Source organism: Thunnus thynnus, chromosome 11 (genome assembly GCF_963924715.1).
Source record: "Thunnus thynnus chromosome 11, fThuThy2.1, whole genome shotgun sequence".
In the NCBI taxonomy this organism is placed as follows: Eukaryota; Metazoa; Chordata; class Actinopteri; order Scombriformes; family Scombridae; genus Thunnus; species Thunnus thynnus.
This window is the reverse complement of record NC_089527.1, coordinates 5,131,091-5,155,640: the sequence shown is the minus strand read 5'-3', so window position 1 is coordinate 5,155,640 and position 24,550 is coordinate 5,131,091. Positions and strand designations below refer to the sequence as shown.

General features: G+C 43.0%; 1 protein-coding gene across 1 annotated transcript in view; it reads left to right on the top strand.

Moving 5' to 3' along the window:
• gli2a (GLI family zinc finger 2a) overlaps nucleotides 1-20,746 on the top strand; it is an 88,787-nt gene extending 68,041 nt beyond the window's left edge. The window contains exons 6-14 of the mRNA XM_067602924.1: nucleotides 6,727-6,928; nucleotides 7,655-7,853; nucleotides 9,761-9,871; nucleotides 10,383-10,523; nucleotides 12,788-12,937; nucleotides 14,881-15,045; nucleotides 15,343-15,624; nucleotides 17,023-17,389; nucleotides 17,488-20,746. Of these exons, the coding sequence (XP_067459025.1) occupies nucleotides 6,727-6,928; nucleotides 7,655-7,853; nucleotides 9,761-9,871; nucleotides 10,383-10,523; nucleotides 12,788-12,937; nucleotides 14,881-15,045; nucleotides 15,343-15,624; nucleotides 17,023-17,389; nucleotides 17,488-19,817 (3,947 nt within the window). The 3' untranslated portion in view covers nucleotides 19,818-20,746. The remainder of the gene's footprint in view (nucleotides 1-6,726; nucleotides 6,929-7,654; nucleotides 7,854-9,760; nucleotides 9,872-10,382; nucleotides 10,524-12,787; nucleotides 12,938-14,880; nucleotides 15,046-15,342; nucleotides 15,625-17,022; nucleotides 17,390-17,487) is intronic.
• Nucleotides 20,747-24,550: the final 3,804 nt, after the last annotated feature.

The window sequence follows — 24,550 nt, the reverse complement described above, 5'->3', positions numbered from 1 at the left end:
AGGCTGTTTGCTCAAATAGCCACAACCCCCACCTCCCCTCATCCCTATTGCCTGCTCCAACGCAGCGTCCACACTTGCTGCCACCATCCCAGCAGCTTTTATTTAGTGTTCTACCATGCTAGGAGTGATGTGGTCAGGTTTTGGCCACTCTACCAGTCTGGAGGCTCTTCCATTGCGGCCTCCAGACACAGGGCCCATATTGACCCAGGCAGCCAGCTAATGGTCTGTGCTGGCAGCCTCGGCCTGAATCAAAGGCTTTATTTACTGCCAGGGCATGGGAGGAGTAGTGGCAGAGGTGGCAAATATGTGCTTCATCCCCTGCCGTTTGTTTTGGAAGGCAGTGCAGATAAAACCATATTAAAAATCAATTTATGCAGTAATATTCAGCAGACCCACCGCAAGAACTAGGAGTCCTCAGTGAACCCATAGTATGGCTTCTCACCCACCCTCCCCCTCCCACCTCTTTTCCCTATGGGCAAGTGAAATTGCAAGGCTTACGGTTGAACCATGCAACACTGAGCGCCGCTGTGAGAAATGTGCTGGTGGAAAAGCTGCGGACACATGCGTCAGTATAGGTTTTCGGACAGGGCTGCAGGTCTTACTGGTGCACTTATGAATTTAAGGATTTACTGTTGGGCACACCTCAAGCCAGACACTTAAACACAGGGATTTCTCTGTGGAATATGAGGAAGACATCATTTAAAAATGCTGCAGTGATGTTGTTAAGTTTGGAGTGCCACAACGACAGACCCCCACAGACCATGGGGGATTTCTTTCCATGTCGCCAGTCAAAACACGAACCTACCCAGAGAAATGGTTTGTTGGACTACTCTTGTTTCACTGTGTAAAGATCCATACGCTGCTTGTTGGGTTTTCCTTACACGAAAATTGCCAAATGGACAGGACTCCTAAACAAACATAGTGTTAGTAGTGGTTGTAAAGACCTCACTGAAACGCTCAGTTGCTTCTGGTAGTCAGTGTCAGTCTATGGTGTGTTTTTCAAACATTAATCACTGCCCTTATCTGGCGAGAGTGACATGCAGACTGAGAGAAGCACACGGGGCTAAAACTACAAAAATACATTTTGTTCCAAGGACGCAATGTTAAAAAAAGTAATCAATTCCAAATCTTTAAATCTAGTATTGTCTTACTTGTCTTTAATAAATAAATGTGGTCAGTAGTTGAGGGTCATTTCATATCTTAATTAAAGAAAACGTTGCTTCAAGTTGAATCACGCATATATTTTTAAATTTGTTTCGAAGCCGTTTGCTATGTGAAAACACACTTGATATTCTACAGACTTGCAAACATTCTGGTGCCAGGCGTGATTATTGGTGGAAAATCCTTTAAACACAACATGTGACAAATGAAGGACTGTATTCTGGTCACAGAGTTATAAATTCTTGTGAAGACACATTACAGACTACAAGTTGGACCCCGACCAATCATACTTTACCATCTTTCTTGACTTTCAGAGGTGATCAAGAAAGAGGTGCACATCATTCCTCTTTGCATTGCCATTTTTACAGTTGTGGGCTGAAGGGGGCTCTGTGCTCCTATTGGCTAACGTTAAACTAGATGAGAGGAGGTATTGGGATGTTGTAAGGTATCCCAGTTTCTGCATCAGTTGTTTTCCACTATGATGCACTACATGGGATAAGACGAGAAATTGTTGCACTAAGTTTTGTCCCACATCTGTTGGATGGAGCTGATATGGTTCCGGCAAAAGAGAAGGAGAATTATTTCCCAAATAAGAACATGTGAATATTTTTTTCCAGTGAAATCTGGATTCAGTGGTAATAGCTTTCACCATCTTTACCTCCACTTGCCCCTAAGAGAACATTTATATGATGTCATTCTCCATCCCTCTCTCATTTCCTGTCATCTCTCCAATCCGCTCTCAAATAAAGGCACAAAATGCTCCAAAAAAGAATAAATATATTATTTATACTGACAGAAGGAAGTCTGCTTATAAAAGATCAGCCTCTAAATGCCATTTGGGGACAACATTGTGCAAGGGTTTCTTTAAAAACTATCATTTTAATATGAGAGGAGATTATTTTTTATAGATGACATTTGTTTCCATCAGAGAAGTCTTTCCATGTACAGGCAGCTAGAGGATGATCCAGGCGATATTTCCTCACTCAGTTCCCAAGACTACCAAAGTAAAACCTGTAGCTGTTACAGTTCACAGAAAGCTGGTCTCAGTCTTTCAACCCCGATAGACGGAAACACCGATTCCAACATTACCGAAAAGACATTTAAGTATGATTAGCATTAGCATTGGGTACACCATCATTACTGTAAGTGTAAATAAAGTCACATTATGATATTTCACACTGGGAGGCATTCAGAAAACTGTTTATATATGAGTGAGCAGGTATGTAAGGGGTGGGTGGGCAGAGAAATATCAGAGCGGCTTGCGGGAAAAACGTTGAATCTCCCACGACAAAAGCAGCGGCCAAAGTAAATGTCTGCCACCCCAAGGAAAAAGAGATTTTAGTGTTGATGCAGCAGAGGGAGAGAGGGAGATAGATTTGTGTACTGATGTGGTGGTGGAGGAGGTGGGGGCGTGAGGGGGTCGGTCCCCTCAGACTGCATACACAAACACTTAACTATATGTTGGTTCATGAGCACATGGGTGGAAGTGTGTGCGTAAACACACTAGCAAACACAACGGCGGCTTTTGGCTGGACACTGGGGGCTCATAGAGGATTCAGCGCGAGCTCCTCGCTAATAAAATTCACAGTGTTAGTATTAGTGAGATTTAGCAGGGAAAATAAACATTTTCCCACTCCAGCTGCCCCGGGGGTTGGCTTGGCTGGCTGAAGATGTGGAGGCCTGGGGCCCTGCTGGCAAGAACTCAAACTGCGGTGTGTTGGGCGGGGGAGGAGTGTCCAGAGTAGAGCAGCTCCTGTTCATCATGGAGGGGGGAGTTAGCCGAGACCTGATTCACCCCAGATAAGGTCAAGGGGGACACACCAAAGATTATACACTCAAAGCCAAATGGATGACACATATGGTGTCAGCTGATTGAATTTGTTTGTAAAGTACATTAAGAAAGATGATGGTTTAAAAGAAGAATTTTGAAAATCCATCAGCTAGATCCAAACTAAAGCCAACAATCATGTGCAAGGAATTATCGCTAATCAACTCCACTGTAATTTATCTCTTTAAAGCTGACACATTCACCAGCAAAACCACTCTGACTGCCTTACATTAGCAATGCTGCTAACATGGTGTGCAAAGACCTCTTGGATTTTTTTTTACCAGTGGTGTAGTGGTCTCTTGGTTTACTGTGGCTTCCATCTCACACAAACCCATGCTTGCACTTGTCTGCATCACCAAGGGATGCACCAACACCATCCCCCCACTCCCCCTAACTACATGGCCTATGTATTCAAGTAGATTTTTGCAGATTTCACACATCAAAACACATCCAAAAGACCGCCTGCTTGTCAAGAGAGCTTGATACAGTGGTAACAGCAGCTTGAGCTGCATTCATCAACGGTATTGACAGGAGGGTGTCACCAACATAAACAAACCAGAGTAACATCATCAGCTAACGTTGCTCCCTCTAGCTGGTGACAAAGTTTAATTAATTTCATAAATCAAATATGTAGTTGCACTTGTGCAGAATAAGCTAGCTACTGTTTCTGTCACTCTACTTATCTATTTCATACCCCTCAACCTACCACTCTCTACCACTACTGTAAAGGCTAAAGTCACAGAATAAAAGTCTCCAGTGTGCCATAGATTACATGAGAGACTGTAGCATAATTGGCTACAGCCTTGCTCTGCGACATGGACACTGATAACACATCTCTGGCTATTTTTAGGTAGATATATGGTAAACCCCCTCCCTGACATTGGGTATAGGTCATATACCTAATATATCATAGAAGATAAAAGGAGACACATAGTGTACACTAAAACATCTCCAACGACAAATACAGATGCTAATATACTTGTAAACTCAAACACATTTTGCTTTTAGCAGAGACAGTTTGTTTACATTGTCAAGGATGTTGTGAGATTTGCATTTCTCACCAAATATTTGATAATGTGTTGGCGTCGAACTAAACTCTTGGCGCCGTTTCTGTATCCAACTCAGCTGCAATCCAAATTAGACTGCTCATCATTCTGTTGGTGTAACTCTACTGTCTAATAAGTTCACTGTCTCCGTTAACCCCAAGAGAGGCCACTGAATTCTCAAAGGAGTGGAAACTAGAAATGATTTTGCTCATAAAGGGAGCCTTGAACACAAATTTGAAGTTGTAAGTTTCAGATTTTATTTTATTTTTTGTCTAAAAATGCTAATTTGTTCAGATGCATTTTCTCAATGCAGTGTTAAGACCCCACAGCCCCAGTTTTAGAGTTACTGTAATGGGAGAAAAGGCTACATACCAATTCTTTGCAGAGCTTTACAGTGACCCGCCATGTGCTCAGGGGCCAGGATGACACTGAGCGCTAGCTGTGTTCTGAGGATTTTCTCAACCCTTCAATTAAAGTGTTTTCATTTTCCACAAAGCCATGTCAGTTAAAACAGCGAGGGCAAATACTTAAAATAATCACTCACACATACACACTCGTCACTCCCATCCCCTTTAATATATTTTTTTTTCTTTGCTATATCAATTTGCACTGGAGCGCCTGTAATTATGACTCTCTATATAAATCCAGGTGCCACAATTACAACCAACCCATACTGCAGTCCCACAGAGCAATGGCACACATGTAGACACACATACGTACACGCACACATACTGTAGCGCACCGTGCCATATTACCACACACTGCTGCGCCGCCGTGGCCTGTGCAACATCTGTTTTCTCACTCCCCGCCGGAACATGCTCACCCTTTCAATTATAGCCGCCACCTATAAAACACTCCTTTTTGCCAAGTGGTGAGAGTTGTGTGTGTGTGTGTGTGCATGTAGGAAATTTATTCCAGGTAAAATTAGGTTAGACCAATAACATCCTTTGACATAACACCTAGCTAAAGCTTGTCCACTTGTTTAGCATGTGGACAAGAAGCTTTGTTGCTGGACTCATTGAGAGTCCTGAGCTGACGTTGATGTATAGATTGAGGAGGTGGTTTGGAGATGGAGGTGTTTTGGGCACGGTGCCCAGAGGGGTGAGGCTGGCGCCAGGCTACCAGGCCACCAGGCTGTGAGGCCTGTTTCCTGCTTTATAAAGCGGAATATTAATACACCTATCTCCCATTAAATCTGTTGGCAAAGCAGCTAGCTTGGCTCTCTGCAAAAATAGCAAATTCAAGCAGCTGCACGACCCGTGTGGAGCAGCACATAGCTTATCAGAATGAACTCCTCATTCATGACGACCCATATTCCCAAGTGGAGGACCGCCTACTTCTTCACCCTCTACGCTTTTTTTTCTGTTCCTCCACTACCGTCTGCCTTCTTTACTCCATCCCCACCCCTCTATAGCGGCTAATGAAAGATGACACATTTATTTATTAGCCGCAGAGAGGCACATTCCTGAGGACCGTTTGTTGTTTTTGCCAGCTCTTTCATACACATCTCTATCATTTCCACCGGTCTTTTTTTTTTTTTTTTTTTCATAAGCCCCCAACTACTGTCGTCTGCCGTCTGAAGTTCCAGGGGGCCTTTTAACTAAGTGCATATGCCTTTGCTTTACGACTCGCCACCTCCAAACATAATACTTTTGGAAGTAAGACCCTGGTTTATGGCTGTAGGTCTGGCACGGTGATTATGGCGGTGCCTGGATTCATTTGGCTCGAGGGTTTGTGAGTTCCACCAGCCAAGAGTCACGGATTGGCTACATATTGACAGCAGTGAAGTTGACATGCAGCAAATGTGTGAGTGTGTCAGGTCACCATGCATGTGCTTAGGTGAGTTGTGATGTGCCTATTATGAGTTTCCTGCCTCTCGCGCCTCTGATGATGTCTGCTGTAAGACCCAATTACACATGTGCACAAACCAGTCCTGCTCTTTGTCCCTTCACACTGCAAACCAGCACCTGTTGGTCCCAAACAAGTGATCTGTCTCTGTCTCTGTAGAAGTAGGGAGTTACATGCCTCTGAAATTTAAAAAATATAAATACACTTGAACAATACGTATGGAAAAATAAATATCCTTCTCCTACAGTTCATGGGAAAGTAGTTCTCGTAGAAAGTCTTGTTCTCCTTTCTACGAGAATAAGAAAACAGTGCAACAACCAGGTTTAGCAGCAGGTCATGAACCCTACCTTTTGTGAGTCAGTCTTGTTCTTTTTAATGGTATTCTAAGATCAATTTGTTTAAATTGCCTCCATTTAACTTGCCCAAGTACAGCGGTCTGAAAGAGATTGCTATCACGGTAATTACTGAGAATGATTGGGGGCGATTCATTATGCATAAGAGGATGCGAATGTTAAATAGGGGAGCTGTGTGTGTGAGAGAGATGCCGGAGATATAGTGTAGCTTAGCATGGATGTGACCTCCACTAGAGTGCTCAGGGCTGAATGTTTCTTCTAACATGGTTCAGCGTAACTGCTGGTTTCTATTGAGGCCAGGCAGAGATTTAATGGAAGCACAAGGAATTTGTACATTAGTTCTCCAATCTAGTTAACTGCGAGGAACGACTACAGTGCCCGAAAGTTTCTAAAGGCTGCACGTCAGACGTCATATTCTGATTTCTTTTGAAGTCGCCCGTTGAGATAGCAATACCAAAAATGTCTGACATTGTGTGTTTTTTGTGTCCAGTATCACGTTTCTCAAGCCCACGGCTGACGCCCCGACTGAGCAGGAAGAGGGCGCTATCCATCTCTCCGCTGTCAGACGCCAGCATCGACCTGCAGACCATGATCCGCACCTCGCCCAACTCCCTGGTCGCCTACATCAACAACTCCCGCTCCAGCTCGGCCGCCAGCAGCTCCTATGGGCACCTTTCAGTCGGAGGGATCAGGTATGTAAATGACCAAACGCACAGACTCAGTTAAGATTACATCTGTGGCCAAAACAGTTGATGACAAAGAAGCTTCTTCTTTCACTAACCTTTACTGACATCTAACGATGCAGAATCACCACTGACAATAAAGTACTCTCCTTTTAAAACTATTACTGTACCCAGTAAAACACAAACCTTTAAAGACATAATCACATTTGCACCGACTTATGTGAAGATTGACCTAACTTCCCATTGAAGGCCATTAAAAAACCATGAGAATGACAAATTTAGAAATCTGTTTTTAGCAACTACATGTCAAGCTCCTGAAAAATGAGCAGTTTAAGGTTCTCATTTGTTGAACCCTGAACTGCAAATGAGTGCATTCAGCCGGTAGAAATGTTTGGGTTTGTTTTGTGCACACATTGTCCCATCAGCCCTTTTTTTTATATATATATAATGCTAACAGCCAAGCAGCCTGGTTCTCAGTCAGCTGTAGGACAAAAATAGGTAGCACATGTTTTACAGATGTTTCTTCAGCATGTTTAAGGATAAGGCTGGAGATATTTTCTGTTTTTGTCAACAAATCCCACAAAAAGACCAAAATCAACAATGAATGAATTTTGATGCAAATGAGGTGAAAGTCATTCAAATGTACCAGATTCAGTTATTGGATATTACCCAGCAGGCACAAATCTCCGTTCATATTTTCCATGAGATAACCGTTTTCGTTTCCCTCTCACCCAGCCCCTCGTTCAGCTTCCCTCACCCCATCAACCCGGTGGCGTACCAGCAGCTGTTGTCCCAGCAGAGGGGTCTGAACGCCTTCGGCCACACGCCCCCTCTCATTCAACCGTCGCCGTCCTCTTTCTCGGCCCGCCAACACCCCCTGACGGCTTCACCTATGACCACCTCCCACAACAGCTCCAACTCTGAGGCAAACCAGGTGGGAATTGGAAGATTTGTACATTTGCAATTTTAAGTGCATACACATTTTTTTCTTTCCATCTTTATTACCTTTGATACCATTTTTATGCATGTGTGTATGTGTGGAATAGACTGAGGCATCCTCAAATAACTTCCAGACAGATGATTTCTAACTTGCACGTAACAGAGGTGATGTTTTCTGCTTAAACTGTGAACAGATGTTAAGATGCATACACTTGAATTTTCACAAAATATGCAAAACTTGATCCAGAGAGTTGCTATTTCTGTAAACCGACAGCGGTGTCAGTCTCATCCATGCTTATCGCCATCTTTGTCATTTAACAGTGAGACACAACAATGGAAGAAAATGACAAAATCACCGACTTTATTCTTTGTTCATTGTTTAAGGACTAAGACAAAACTCAACAGCACATACTGTACCTAAAAATGTTTTTGCTATTGTCATTTTGTGCACGCTGTCAGCTCATCCCACAGAAATGTCACATAAAAGCAGCTATTCAAAATCCATCTGAAACTAATGATGATCTACATGCCTGATTTATGTATGTATGTATTTGCTACAGCTTGAAGTATAAAGGAAAAGTTCACAGAGCCAGAGGTGACGTCGTAAAAACCTGCTTGTTTTGTCCGACAAACGGTCCAAAAAAAGAACTTGTTGTCTTTATTTTAAATTCTTCCTGAGGTTAGAAATACGCAGGAGTTTCCCTCTAAGTTCCATCTGTCTTACTTCCTACTGTCTCCTCTGTCTCTCTTTATCAGCCCACTGTATACTCCACAGCCACTCATAATGTAAACTTCCCACTCAGTGAATCACTCCACCTCACACTGTTATCAGCTGCCTCCAGCTCTGTGTCAGCACAGCGTTTCACTGAGAGATGCAGTCTACTGACACACACCGAAAAGGATCCAAAAGAGTATATATCCACTCCTCACACACACACACACACACAAAGACACGGGCCACATTCACACACACACACACACACACGCATGTGCACAAACACACATTCAGCTGCAATTCAACAGTGATCAGAACCATGTTTCCCTTTTGGTTTCCAGCCAGCTGAATGAATCATCGAGGCCTTGCACAAATGCTGAACTGCACTGTAGAGTCTGGGTGGGATTAGGAGACCCCCTCCAGTGAACCTCAATATACACACACACATCTATCAGCTGCTTTACATTTTATATCTTTCCTTTCTTTTCGTCTCCATTAGAGCTTTAACAGGCCTTCTGTGTCTTTGTCTCTCCGTCGTGTTCAGAATCTGTCGGCAGATCAAAGCCCCCCCCTCCCTCCCCAACCCCCCCTCCCCGCCCCAAGACCCCGCTGCCTTCCCCCCCCTCAGTATGAGGGTAATAACTCCTCTTCTTTCATATTTCCTTGCGGCTTTGGCGATCATAAAGCAGTCTAAATTGTTTAGTCTCGGCGGCGGGTCCTAGTCTGACTTATGGGATCCGGTGCCTGGCGCAAACGGGACTCCTCACATCTCTGTGCAACAAACTATCGAGCCAAAAACAATTGCGTGGTATCTCTGCGGCTTAGTTATCTGATTCCCCTCTGCCGCTCCCTGCGGTGCGGAAAGAAGTAGTGTCAACTGAGTGGAATCTGGTGGTTTTAATAAATTGAATTGGATAGTGAAATGAATAGGTGAAGAAGGAGCGCGAGGGCTAATGGAAGCGCGGGTGGACGAACGTCATGTGTTAGGATTAATTGAATGATTCACTGATAGGTTATGAATGAGTGGGTCGATGGGTCAGTGGATAGATATTTGGATAAAAGGACACAAATTTAAAACCACTTTTTGTTTGCTTAGACTCTTATTTTTCTCTGCTTCTGAAAATCATAACGATTGGTGTCACATGGACAGACTGTTTCACCGTGTCTCTGTCTTATCTGTCCTTCAGAACGCTGGCGGAGACCCAGCAGTGAGCAGCACAGTCAACCCACTGACCACCAAGAGGTCAAAGGTTAAAACGGAAGCAGAGGGTCCGCTGCCCATCTCGCCGTCCTCTCAGGTATGATATTTAAAAAATTCAGAAAGTAAGTAGGAATCTGAAATTCTGAAAAACAAAAACAGAAAACACGACTTTAAATTTAAGTTTTTTAAGTAGAATTTACTTTTGGATCTTCAAAATTCCAACCAGCTGCTCAGATTCTTCTTATTTTATAACTTAGACATCTCTATCACAGCTCCAGCTACTCACAGTGGGAAAACAGATCCTCCTTTAACTGTAAGCTGCTAATTTGTCTCTAATTGATTGTAGGGAGTGAATAAAAATGCAGCTTTGATCAATGACAAGAGGTGTTGTCACGCATTGAGATCAACCAACCAACTCATTAGGATTAAGAAGTAAGATAAGATAAGAGAGATGCAAAATAGTGCAGAATGCTTTTCTAATGTATTGACCACAGATCCAGGTAAAAGATGCAGTCTGTATTTGCATTTCTCTCTCTAATCATTTATACACTTTAATGGATGGATGTGTACTGTTTGTAAGTTATGCTTATCCCGTCCTCTTTCTCCAGGACCATGGTGGAGGGATCTTAGACCTGAGTGAGGATCTGGATAAAGATGAGTGTAAACAGGAGCCTGAGGCCATATATGAGACCAACTGCCACTGGGAGGGCTGTACAAAAGAGTACGACACCCAGGACCAACTCGTTCATGTGAGTAGCAGGCCTCTTGGCTCGCTCTGCATGTGACCTTGAAGCAATTGTAGAGATTTATTGAATGACAAACTCAGTCTCACTGTTTTTTATGACAGCCCACTGACAGAAAAAAAAAAAAGTGTATAGGCCATAAAACTGTAAAATTCCACTTTGAAGATACAAAAGTTAGAACAGCAAACACGATGCCGAGCATTTTGCTGACATGTTTCATCTCGTTTTTCTGGAAGCCGTTGATTTCCATCGGCATTATCGATTTGCTTCGCTGTGCTGAAAGTAAAAAATCTGACATACTGTGTTAAAAAAAAAAAAAAAAAAGTTCAAATAACTCTTCTGCTACTCATTAAATTCATGCTGATTGAGTCTGGTCAGAAAGCCGTCCAGTAACTGATCCTTTCCTGTTGGGTTGACACGTGCAACGTTAATGAGCCTGCCGTCTCTCACCAAATTCAAGCCCACACCCTGCAGCTGTGCCCCCCCCCAAACCCCTCAGCCCCGTGACCCCTAACCCCTAACCTTTCACTCCCAGCAACACCCACAACCCCTGAAGCCCAGAGGGCCGGCCATAAATCCATCGTCATGCCAGCAGCTCTGGATTTTTAGAATCTCATGCTTCCCCCCCCTCCCTTCCCTTTTCCAGCCCAACTCTTCTTGCTTTCCATTTTCTGACTGGCTGTCAGTCATCTCAGAGCTGTAGTAGGAGGGGCATGTGTCAAGTCCACAGACCCAGAGAGTGATGGGAGAGGCGGGGGGGTTGGAGGGGGTCAATATGGGTTGCTGCAAGTCAGGACCAGAGTTACCTTTAAGAACTTTTGCCCCAGCTCCACCTCCCTAGCCGCAAAACTCTGTGAGAGCTTGCCAGGAATAGCGAGTCGACTAGCGGAGGGTTGTTGGTTTGATCGAGGGTGTAGATGGACAATGTGAGGCCAACGCATTCTTAAATCCTCACCGGACCACCGCTTTCTATCCATATTATGAAAACCAACCAGAAATATAACCATTTCTTCTACAAAAAAAAAAAACACCCTTGACAGCATCTCCCTAAGCATGTCCAGGGTTTCACACAAGGTTCTCACAATATCAGCAGAAAAAAAAAACACACCTGTGGGTTTTTCTGGCTTCTGCTTAACCAAAGTAATCCTGTTTCAAGAGCCCCCAAATTATGGATTCACACTAGTGTGTAACCTGAAAATAGAGGCCTCCGCTGGGCCACACACTTGTTTCCATTCCTCCTCCTTCAACCCAAAATAGATCTCAGCAAAAATCGTCAACCACCGAGCTTTTTCGCTGGTGAAGAAGTGGCCACATAAGTGGAGCATTGTGGGCCTGGATGTCCTCAGGAAATGAAGTGGTTCCTCTGGGTGTGTTGGATATTTGCATGTGGTGCACAGGATGGGAGTTTTTAAAGTGTGTGTCTGTTCAGAAACAACATTGTGTGTGTGTGTGTTTGTCTGCAATACATGTCATTTTAGTTCAATCAAACCTGTTGTGTCTGAGGGCATTATTAAGAAACTTTGAAGGTACTCTGGGTAATATGTCATTCTCTTGCATGTCTACACATTGTAGTAGGAGTTACTGACTGTCTCCTTCTCCAGTAGTGCAAATTATTCATTTCAACAAGACAAGAAATTCTTTAAACATGAGGAGTTCCTACAAGGTGGAAATCATGCTGGAATTACAGTAAGATGTATAATTTTGCAGCGTAGACAGATCATTTCAAGAGAATCCTGGGGGAAAGAAAATTTTATTTCACATATTTTTTAGGTTTCCTTCTCTATCACAGATTGTTCAAACCGAGTGTGATTTGATTTGTCTGAAAGTAGTAGACTAATACATCAATTTAAGTTTAAACATCACACAGGAAACTTTTTACGTCCCCTCACTGACTTCCTGATTTGTTAAAAGTAAGGACAATGGGAGAAAACTAACAAAGCTGTTACAAATTCCTCTTCCTGATCACTTTTACTGGGAGCTGAGGAAGTTCCTTTCCTCTGAAGAAGCATACTGACACACAGCCTGAAAAAGAAGACACAGTGCTTTTATAGTTTTTTTGTCTCCTGTTGACAGATGCATAATAACTGTCAGCTATAATGGATGGCACCGTCACTCACAATGTGTGTGTGTGTGTGTGTGTGTTTGTGCACGTATGCATGGACACATGTGTGAGAGAGAGAGAGAGATTCTTCTGGTGGGAAAAAGAGAAGAATTTGCTGACTCGTTTATATTATTGCGATAACTGACGTGAGTTGAATTGGTCTCCTCAGCACATCAACAACGACCACATCCACGGTGAGAAGAAGGAGTTTGTGTGTCGCTGGGAGGAGTGCTCACGGGAGCAGAAACCCTTCAAGGCCCAGTACATGCTGGTGGTCCACATGAGGAGACACACGGGAGAGAAGCCGCATAAATGCACAGTAAGAGCCCTCGTATCCCCCGTGAAACACTGTGATGCACTGTTAGTAACTAGCTGTTTAACTGACTCACCGAGCACAAGATCAGCAGACTCACTGACTCACTTATTGTCTGACCGCTGTATTTAAAGGGGCACTCTAGCAGTTTAGTATTACACCTTTTAGTATTACACTTGCAAGAGACTTTCAAAATGTTATTAAAAGAACGGTCAAAAACGAAGCAGCAGGGGAAAAGATATACTATTTTTGTCTAGACTAGCGTTATTTATTTTACAAAGCTCCTCCAGAGTCTCAGAAGACATTATTCAACTGTCTGTCTTGTCTTGCTTAATTGACCTTTATGATGTGTAACATTAGTGGAGTGAGTTAACTGATTGGTTAAATAGTTAACCAACTACTAGAACTGTAACTCGGATGTAACATGCAGTCTCTACCTTTCAGCCCTTCTGTGTGCCTCCAGAAAAAAATACTTAAAAAAAAAAAAAAAGTTCATCTGATTTTTTTTTTTTTGTGTGTGTGTTTGTATCAACAGTGATATTTTTCCATTAAGTCCTCCAAATTAAACAACCACATAGGTCATTTGTACATGCACTCCAGAATGACATGGTTTTCTGATCTGACACCCTTATCAGCAGTCATCAGGAACACAACATCATTTGTCTGTGCTTTCCAAAACCGTTACAAATAACTTTTAAAAAAATAATTGTTTTATGATGTGACAACACTGTAGGTCTGGTAAGGTTTAGGCACAAACACCACTTGGTTAGGGTTAAGGAAAGATCATGGTTTGGGTTCAAATGATCACTGGAAACATGGTGTCGGTTAGGGTTAGGGTTGAGGGTTAGGGTTAGGGTTGAGGGTTAGGGTTAGGATTAGGGTTGGGGTTAGGGTTAGGGTTAGTTACTACTTCTTTAAAGTTAGGCAACCTTTGTTGTCATGGCAACAGTAAACACCACAACAATCATAGTTATGGTTCTTAAAAAACTGTCCCGACTTGTGGTTGGAAACAGGAAGCGAACAGCAGTCTCCTGCAGCAAAGTCCACTTTTTGGAAATTTGTCACCTTATATAGACGTCATCTGAGCTGCACCACTTCTCCAGGTCATTATCCTTCGGTCACTAGATGGCATCTGTCACTCAAACGTAACTATAGGTCGTATTTGGCGACTGACATTACAACCTCTAGTGTTGTTTTTTCTTTGGAGGACAGGCTCTATTTCTCATGTTGATAAATCACAGGGGTTTTATTGAAGCCTTCATTTGCTATGTGAAGATCAAGTTGAGGGCCTGTTTTCTTAGGCTTCAAAGCTTGTTCACAGGATCTTGTGAATGCATTAAAACAGATGACTTGTGAAGGAGAAAGTTAAGAAAGCTGATTGACAGTGTGGGGCTGTAATTAAAATCTGCAGGCATGCAGGGGGCCATGGGTCCACATTAAGACCTCGCTGTATGTTCTCTGCACAAATCCCACGTGCATCATCTAACTCCCCTTCAGTCTCATCTTTTAAGGGAGAATCTTCAGACTTTTATATCCGATTTCTGAGCTACTCTAATTTGATTCTCTTTTCATTTCAAAGCCAATTACGTTCACAGTGACTGCTCTGAAGGAATACCAAATTATAGCTTGTACAGTACAAGTGAATACAAAGGCTAAACACAGACTTCTCTTTGTCTCAACAAAGCACACTAGACAAAGAGCTCTACCACACCTCACACTTAGTTTAGATATTTCGCATAATAGCCCTTTTTACCAAAGTGTAGCCGGGCTTTGCTTTTGTGTGGCACGCCACAGTAGGTGGGCAAGAGTCCAAGAGTAGATTACATTTGAAAAACTGAAACACACACAGCTTTTTTTTTTTTGTGTTGCCCAGCTCTTTTCTCTTTTCTCTAACCAGCTGCGGACAAAATAACACAGCACTCACTGTTTATCTATCTATCTGTCTGCAGTTTGAGGGCTGCTCGAAAGCTTACTCTCGCCTGGAGAACCTCAAGACCCACCTCAGGTCCCACACTGGGGAGAAGCCTTATGTGTGTGAACATGAAGGCTGCAACAAGGCCTTCTCCAACGCCTCGGATCGGGCCAAACACCAGAACCGCACACACTCTAACGAGGTATGTTCACGCATTCACATCAATCCACTGATTTACTCTCATTACTCCTGTCATCATCTCATCTTGTATTGATTTAGGTCCTTATATTTGTCTATCTGCAAGTTGCAAAGACTGTAATTGGTATTCTTCAATTGTAATTTATGTATGTCTCACATAAGCCAAGATGCATTCTGAAAAATAAAATTTTCAAATGTTGTGGTTTTTCGATGATGAGCCTAATATTTTTGATTTACATCTGAGGTCGAATCTCAATTCTTTTCTTCCACATTAAGAGTTGTGTTAAATCCCTCTTGGCAGAAACCATATGTGTGTAAGATCCCAGGCTGTACCAAGCGCTACACGGACCCCAGCTCTCTCAGGAAGCACGTGAAGACAGTCCACGGACCCGAAGCCCACGTGACCAAGAAACAACGAAGCGATGCTCCTCCGAGACTGCAGCCACCCAAAGGCAATGGAGAGAATGAGGCGAATTCCAAGCACGGTGCGAGAGGCGTGGACGGCAAGATTGAAGCCAACAGCACCTCTAGAGGAGTGGAAGACTGCCTACAAGTCAAATCTATCAAGACTGAGAACTCTATGGTGAGTCCTTATCGCTTTCGTTTAAAAATCATCCCACACAAACCTCTTTTATACTTCATGAAAAGATTTGTGCGCAGGAAATTCATTGTTATTGACTTTAAACTCGATTAACTGCACCTTGAAGGAATTGTAGCACTTTTAGCACTCCAAATGATCAATATCACCTGTTAATATAACTCGATCAAAGAATTGCATGCATGGCTTTGTATGTTTAGGAACCAACAAAGAGAGGCACACACTTATTTTCTCACTGTTTTCCCACTTTACTAACATTGCTCTGAGACTCTGAGTTACTGCCTGCGTCCTTCCTAACGCACCTCTTTGGTCGTTGCTTGAACTTGCTTCTCTCTTTCTCTTATAACCTTCCTAATGGACAGACTTCACTGAGGTGAGCACTCAAACTGTCTCTCTGTCTCATTGCAACTCAGCATGGGGAATGTGCAAATGTGTCCTTGTGTTTCACGCTACACCGTTGCATTCCACCTCTTGCATTGTGGAAAATAGCCTTTTTTGCATGATAATCCATTTTCACAGATTGAAAATGTGCTCCTTTGTATATGGGACACACACAAATGCATGCACAGAGACACACACAGTAACTGGCAGTAGCCTCTGCTGTCGGCCGATGATAAAAGTCATTGTAACATTAATATTCAAGGGCTGGGACTGTTTTAGCATGTGTGCTGAACAAATAGTGCCAGCATCAAGCTGTGATCAAGACTTTAGTTCATTTTGGGCCAGTTTGAATTACTGTTGCTGCTGGATTGTTGCTCACAGAACTCATCTATTATCCACTTGTTTTCTTGTTGTAAATAAATCAAAACTCATCCATAATTAATGAGATTATGGAACTGTAGGCCTACATTACTTATTACAAAACACCATTACAATCAGAATTTTTTAACTCTGGTAATTATTTAATATTGAAGAATATATAATGAAGTTTTCTGAACTTGGCATGAGCTTATATCTTTTATTGTTTTATTCTATTCATTTCTATTTTTAAATTTCACCTATTTTGTGATTTTTGGGATGGCAGTGTTGGTCGGTTGGTTGGTTCACTGCTTTGGTCCAGACTGAATTATTAATATTGGATGGATTGCCATGAAATTTTGTACAGACATTCATGTCCCCCTAAGGGTGAATTGTATTAACTTTGATTCCCCAATCTTTTATCTAGCACCATCTGAAGGTCAAAATTTACTTTTGTCTAGTACTTTGGTTCATGACCAAGTACCTGCTAAACTAATAACATTTTCATCAGCCTCAGCCTCAAATAGTAGCTATCAGTGTTACCACAGTTTTGCAGAAAATTTATTTACAAGTGGACCACCATCATTTATAATATGTCTTCTATAGTGTATTTACATCAGATTCTTCCTTGCTGTCCTCCTCCAGACGTATCAGTCCAGTCCTGGTGGCCACTCGTCATGTAGCAGTGAGCCGTCGCCTCTCAGTAGCGCCAACAACAACGACAGTGGGGTAGAGATGGCCCTGCACAGCGGGGGCAGCTTCGGGGACCTCAGTGCACAGGATGAGTGCCCCATGGTTGACTCCACTGTTTCCGCTGGGGGGCAGCAGGCTGGGGTGGGGCTCCAGTTCAGGAAAGCTGTGGGTCATGGTGGTGCAATCACCATCAAGCTGGAGAATATCAAGAAGGAAAGGCTGAAGACAGTGAGAGACTCCTGTCCCTGGGTCAACTCTGCACCGCAGCTACCGCAGGGCCAACGCAACAGCACGAAGCTGCCTCCCATACCTGCAGTCGGTAAGTGTGGAAGGTTTTTTAAGGTGCTTTACTTTAATTCAATGCAAATATGTTATTACTTGGTGTCATTATGTAAAAATGTCTCTTGTATCTGTCAGGTTCCCTGCTGGAGACCTCCAACATGATGAGTAACTTCAGTAGTTCCTACCCTGGCCAACGTGGCGGCGACCTGTCTTCGTGTGAAGTGACACTGCTAAACCAGTTAAATGAGCGGCGTGACAGCACCACCAGTACCATGAGCTCAGCATACACATTGAGTCGGCGTTCGTCTGGTATTTCACCCTGCTATTCCAGCCGTCGCTCCAGTGAGGCATCCCAGTTTGGTGCTAACCGTCACAACAATATCAGTTCGGCTGACTCCTATGACCCAATCTCCACTGATCTGTCTCGACGCTCCAGTGAGGCCAGCCACTGCGGAGGTGCTGGTGGTGGTAGTGGTGGTGGTGGTGGTGGAGGTCTCCCAAGCCTTCTCAGTCTGACACCAGCTCAGCATTATCGGCTCAAGGCAAAGTATGCTGCTGCCATTGGTGGAGCTCCACCCACTCCTCTCCCCAATATGGATCGAATGAGCCTGAGGACCCGCATGGCTCTCTACGGTGACTCCCAGGAAGGCTCATCACACCTATTCCATCAGCCACCATCTGGAACTGTGCCCCGGAGATGTAGTGATATCGGATATGGCAATCACAGCATGATGCCCCATGAGGTACCCACCAACCTTCCACGTCGTGCCAGTGACCCAGTGCATCGTCCCACCCTAGACCCTCTCTCTTTTCCTAGGGTCCAGCGCTATAATAGCATGAACAGCATGAACCCCATGAATGGTCCCTCAGAACGCCACCAGACACTGGCTATGCAGGGCTACACTCGCTCTGATGGTAGCCTGCAACGCTACCCATTCGCCCCCAGACCACCTAGCATTTCTGAGAATGTTGCCATGGAGAACATGGCAGTAGATGGGATGATCATTGGGGGGGAGCAGAGTGGGGAAGAAGATATGGTGCTTCCGGATGACGTGGTGCAGTACCTCAGATCCCAGAACACTGGCAACTCAGGTCACAACTCGGGGCAAGCTGACTACCATTTCAACAACCAGTCTCAGGGCTACCAGACAGGCATGGCCCCACCAGCGTCATTTTATGCACAGAGAAGGATGGCAATGGCTGATGCCACCATGACTCAGTCTGGTCAGGACATGCAATCCTGCCAGATGGGCCCTGGTGGCTCCCAGCAGCCCTTCTCAGTACCATCAACCAACATGAACAAGAATAATATGCCAGTGCAGTGGAACGAGGTGAGCTCGGGGACTGTGGACACCACAGCCAAGCTCTCCAAACAACAGCAGCATCCTCTCAGGGGGAATCTAGCTGTTGTTCAGCAGAGGCACAACTTTGGTTCCTTCCAGGCACAGGGTCAAGGCCTTGGCAGCAACCAGCAGGTAGGGCCTATGAGTCAGAATATGTCTATGCAGGGGTACGCAAACCACAACAGCCAGAGGATGATGAACATCTCCCACCAGCAACATCAGCAACAGAGGCAATGCAGCAATGTGAACTTTAATGAGCAAATGAGTCCTCAGCAAGGGTTTGGCCAAGAGGCAATCCCGAATTCTATATCTGGGAGCACTAGTGTGAGACCTACCCGTAACAGTATGGCAGACCCAGAACTGCAAAGTTACAAAGCAAGGACACAGGCTGATGGGTATTCTCATGCGAACCAAGTGGATCAGCAACAAAATTGCAGTGTTCTCTCCCAACAGCAACAGCAGCAGCACAATACTCATAATGGAGGCAGAGGAATGTTACATCCCAGGCCTCCCACAGAGCCCAAGTCTAGTGCCAGACAACACGCAGGGTTAAGCATAATACAACCGAGCCGAATACCCAAGTCATCTGATTTGAGTCCCAGCCTTGGTAATGACACCTCAGAGGCAAGTCCAAAGAGGCCCAGTGGGTCAGAAGCCCACCATAGCAACTCTGAGAATCCCAACTCTGCTGTGTTTTACACAGGTCAGATTCATTTGTTTGAGCCAGCTTCTGCCAGCTTTGATGTCCCCATGTCCCCCTGTGCCAGCCAGGCTCCAGCCAGTAACAACACTGCTGCAGCTAACATGGCCTCACCAGGAGTCAACCAGGTCTCCAGCAGTACAGTGGATTCTTCTACTGGTGGATCTGGTGGCACAGAGCATGCCCAGATTGACTTTGACACCATGCTAGATGATGGGGACCACTCCAGCCTAATGTCAGGCACCCTGAGTCCTGGCCTTCTGCAGAGCCTCTCCCAGAATTCCTCACGTCTCACCACCCCTCGCAATTCTGTCACCCTAGCATCTGTACCGGCAGGGATCGGCAACATGGCCATCGGTGACATGAACTCAATGCTCACAGCCTTGGCTGAAGAAAGCAAGTTCCTCAACATGATAAGTTGAGAGCAATCAAACACCTCATCATCCATCCAATATTAACCATTTCTACATCAGGAATATATGGACTACACAAGAAAGCACTGATTGAACAAAGCAAAAGTGGCTATTTCATACTTTTTTCCCTTCATTGTCCATAGTAATATGCTTATCTTGTAATATTTGTTTCAGATTATAATATGTTACATTATAAGGTTAGTAGTACAGCTAGGGTTAAGGACAATTTTCTATCATCATTTGTTAAAAAGCCATACTTTTTAGCTTCAAATATATGATAGTCCAGGGTATATAAATGCATCTACAAACAATTGCCATTCAGTATTTCCCTGTGTAATAGCCCTTTACAAAGTGGTGCACTGAAAGCAGTTCACATAGTGCCTTGCTGAGGACATCAAGGTTGAGCATCTGAGTACAATATGAAAACACACTTACCAGGAAATGGACATGATATGTAGATAACAGATAATATTTTTTATTATGAAGACCATGTTTATAGATTATACTGTATGGTACTTGCTTTAAGTTATGCTATAGACTTTTGATATTTAAACTAGGGCTGTCAAAGGTAACATATGAACACCTACTATTAATTCAAAAAGAATAATGCATGAATGTCTCAATTTGAATTTCTAAAATATGACATCATTAACATTTTTGTTTGTTTGTTTGTGTGTGTGTGTGTGTGTGTGTGTGTGTGTGTGTTTTGCTTCATGCTAACCATGGGAATTGCAAAAATATATTCTCATAGGCTAAGCTACACTTCGCTTTACCTTCTATGTGTACTATACAATATGTGAGATAAGTGAAGAGACTTGCAACCTGCCTAACCTGGAACTCCCACTGTACAAAAAAATGTTGTAAAAAGGAATAAGAAAGGTGCATTTCTTTATTTGTGACTAGGTTTAAAACTCTATCACATGACTGAGAAGGACAGACACAGCAATGTATGTACTTTTTTGCAGGCAAATAATGACAGAACTACAGTGTCTTAGCTTTTCATTTCATAACCAATGACATGCTGGTGCTTAAAGCACTGAAGTTAGTGAACCTAGTCCAAGCCCAACAACAAACCATGTATGTAAAAAGTGATCCATGCCTATTATGAAAAAAACTGTAAATATTAACTCCTATTGCAGTTTATATGTGCACTTAATTCAAATCTTTTGCAGCAAGAAATAAGCAGAAAAGTGCTATTGTGGTACCATGTCATGAGTTTCAGTTACACCTAGGTTTTGGAATAAAGGATTATTTGTTAGTCTGAACAAATTTTGCTTATGTTTAACATGGTGGAAGTGTATGTTTTTTTATGGAATATGATGAAATTCAAAATGCAATTAATCACATTTAGACAGAAATTTGACAGCCCTAGTTTAAACAAGTGGTTGTACAACATTATGTTCCACAGATACTAAGTGCTTGTTGATCATGGTCTGAGCTCTTGGGGATGGCACTGTAAAATCAAATTTCCTCCTTTGCCCTCTGGATCAGAGGCTTTAACTCTCCACGGTCTCATCTCACAAGGGTAACTGATTGAAAAGGACAAGGATATGCATCTGTGTTAGTCTATCAGGGCACAGGGACCCCAGTGTGTGATGAGGAGCATTCTCTAAAAGAATATACAAGTACCTCTGTGTGTTCTCAGTAGAGATCCAACCCTAATTAACACATTCATACCACCCTCCCTCTCCCCCCTTCGCTGCACCCCATACATCCCCTGGGCTCTGGATGAACTGCAGAGAGTCCAGGAGGGGACCCGGACTTTGATATCTGAAATCCTGTTTCGGACAGGATTGGCAAACTAGCCCTGCAAATTCCTCAGTTTTATTATGTTTGCTGAATTTCTAAGTAGCCTTTAAAATGTTTCTGTGTATGCTACCATCCACTTTTACTATGCTCAGTGTGTGTGGGTTTGTGTGAGTGTGTATATAGCTTTTGTACATTTCAAATAAACTATCTCCTTTTTTTCTGTTTAAATCCCAAAGTCTTGCGTTGTGTCTTCTTTGAAATCACATGGTCTCTGGTCCCCAGAGGCTACATGAAAGTAAGGCTAGTATGCTACAAGTGAAATTGCATTTGGCATGTTCTCAGACTGCTGTTGAGTACTGTGCTAAGGGCAAACACTGTAACTTCAGCAGCCATGTGTATGAAGGGTTTATACACATAAAGCCCTATGACATATATGATATTTTACTTATTTTTGTTTTTGGCCTGTATTTAAAGCACTTTGGGTTGTATTTTTGCATGCAAGGTGCCAGACAAATAAAGTTATTATTAAAGAGGATGTAGAGCACCAGACTGGCATTTATGAAAAATGAACCTTAATTAAAAAGATACTACACAACATAGGTAAAAATAATATGTAAAAGAAATAGGCACAAAAAATTGTAAACTGCAATACAAGTCAAATCATTTCAGTCAGGAGACAGCTGTCCTCAACTCTTTGCCTTCATGTGTGACGAATAACTAACAGTTGTCAGTTGTCAATAATTGACAACTGTTGAGGGTTTGTACCAAACCATGTTCACAAGCTAACATGCTATTAGAGGACATCACAAACAGATTTTTTTTAATGCCAATGAATGGCTTACAATTTGTTATGGCCTATGATTTTTTATTCACATTATGGCGCCAAGGGCCAATGAGCCTTTCCATTGAAGTTTTGTATGCGTCTGGTTTTCACTGCTTTCTTTTTCACCACTTTATGAACATTGAAGCAGTTTTGTAAAACTCAAATTTGCATTAATATCTATGTATATTTCTTCTACTCCGAACCTAAATCATTAACTACATCACCGATGCTATTGTCGTTGCAATTCATACTTTTTTCTTTTTGTTTAAAATGCCACAAGACATCCAAAACTACACAAAAACCTATTTCAAAAAATTCAGTCAGGTTTTCATTCAGCACACAGCACTGAAGCAGCTCTGCTCAGGGTTGTGAATGACCTGCTGACAGCAGTTGATGCAGGGTCCCTTTCTCTCCTGATTCTCCTTGACCTGAGTGCTGCATTTGACACTGTGGATCACACTATCATCTTAGAGCGCCTCCACACCACCATTGGTGCACAACTGCACTTAAGTGGTTTCAGTCCTACCTTTGCAGTAGGACTGAGTATGTCTGACTGGAAGGATGCTGGTCTAGATCGCTCTGTGGTGTTGGATGTGTCATCACCAGACATGGGATGTCATTTCATTGCTATGCTGATGATACCCAGCTGTACATCAAAACTGCCCAAAGCCTTTCTGCAGCTATGTCACGCTTCAGCACCTGTCTTAAGGAGATAAAGGCCTGGATGAGCACAAATTTCCTCCAGTTAAACAGCAGCAAAACTGAAGCTCTTCTTATTGGCACTCCCCACCAGATTCAGTCATCCTCCATACCTCATCTCACCTTTGACAGCCAGGACCTCCCCCTTTCCTCCTCATTCATTAATCTTAGGTTTGACCCTCAGCTGACTTTTGATGACCATATAAGACATCTATGCAAAACCTCTTCCTTGTCCATGCCTTTATCTCCTCAAGACTGGTATACTGCAATGCACTCTTCACAGGGATCTCTGGCAGGAGCATCCAGAAGCTCCGGTACATTCAGAACAGCGCTGCCAGGATCCTGATGAGAGTGTGAAAACACCAATATGTAAAACCAATTCTGTTTTCATTGCACTGGCTCCCTGTCTCCTTCAGGATTGACTACAAAGTCCTGCTACTCACATTCAAATCCATCAACGGACATGCGCCTCCCTATCTACTGATCATACCACAAACCTCCACCCGCATCCTCAGATCTGTCAGCAGCTTGCTCCTCGGGGCCCCCAGTACTAAGCTCCGCACCATGGGGGACAAAGCCTTCTGCTCTGCTGCTCCACGGTTGTGGAACAGCCTTCCTAACCATCTGAGGGCAGCACAGACCCTAGACTCTTGTAAAAAAGGCCTAAGAACCTTTTTATATTCAGGAAGGCTTTTTCATCTTATTACTATTTTCTTTATGTTGTGTCTTTTATATTGTTAATACTGCAGCACTGTGAGTTTCACTATGAATGAAAAGTGAGATACAAATTAAATGTATTATTTATTATTATTATTATCATAATTTATACTTTTTAACAGTGATATTTTAATGTCAGCATCTTTTCTTATTCATACCTCCTCAGCTATTTATTTGCATAGATCTGAGGATCAGGTCAACTTGGCAGGCTGTAAACAAACACCTCTTTTAACCCTCTTTATCCAAAACCACTTTATTGGAGGATAAATGAAAGCAAAAATTAAAAATTATTCCTCAAACTGTCTGTGCCTGTTACTTTTTGCAAAACTGTGTTCGGTTCGGATTTCACTGCTCAGTGTCAGGTTGAAAAAAACTCATTACATTGCTTTAACAAAAGATATAACACCATAAATGATGCAGCTAAAGTTAAACCAATTTATGCCGACTGCTTTTCCTTGTCTTAGATTATTGTATAATAACTGCAGTGCATGTGCTTTAATAATAGAGGAGCAATGTTTGTTTAGCTTTGAAGCACTTTCTTTCCTCTGCATAATGCACATCAACATATCTTTCTTGATGCTCTGCCAATGAAAAGATAACGTATTACTTTCAGTAGTTGTGCTTTTTATCCACGATTCTTCACCCTGCATACCAGAGAATATTTTTTTACTCTAGTCTGAAAACCCAGGTGAAAAAGGATACTCCACATTGCACAAAATGCATACAGAGCAGTTTCTAAAGTTAGATGGCATGT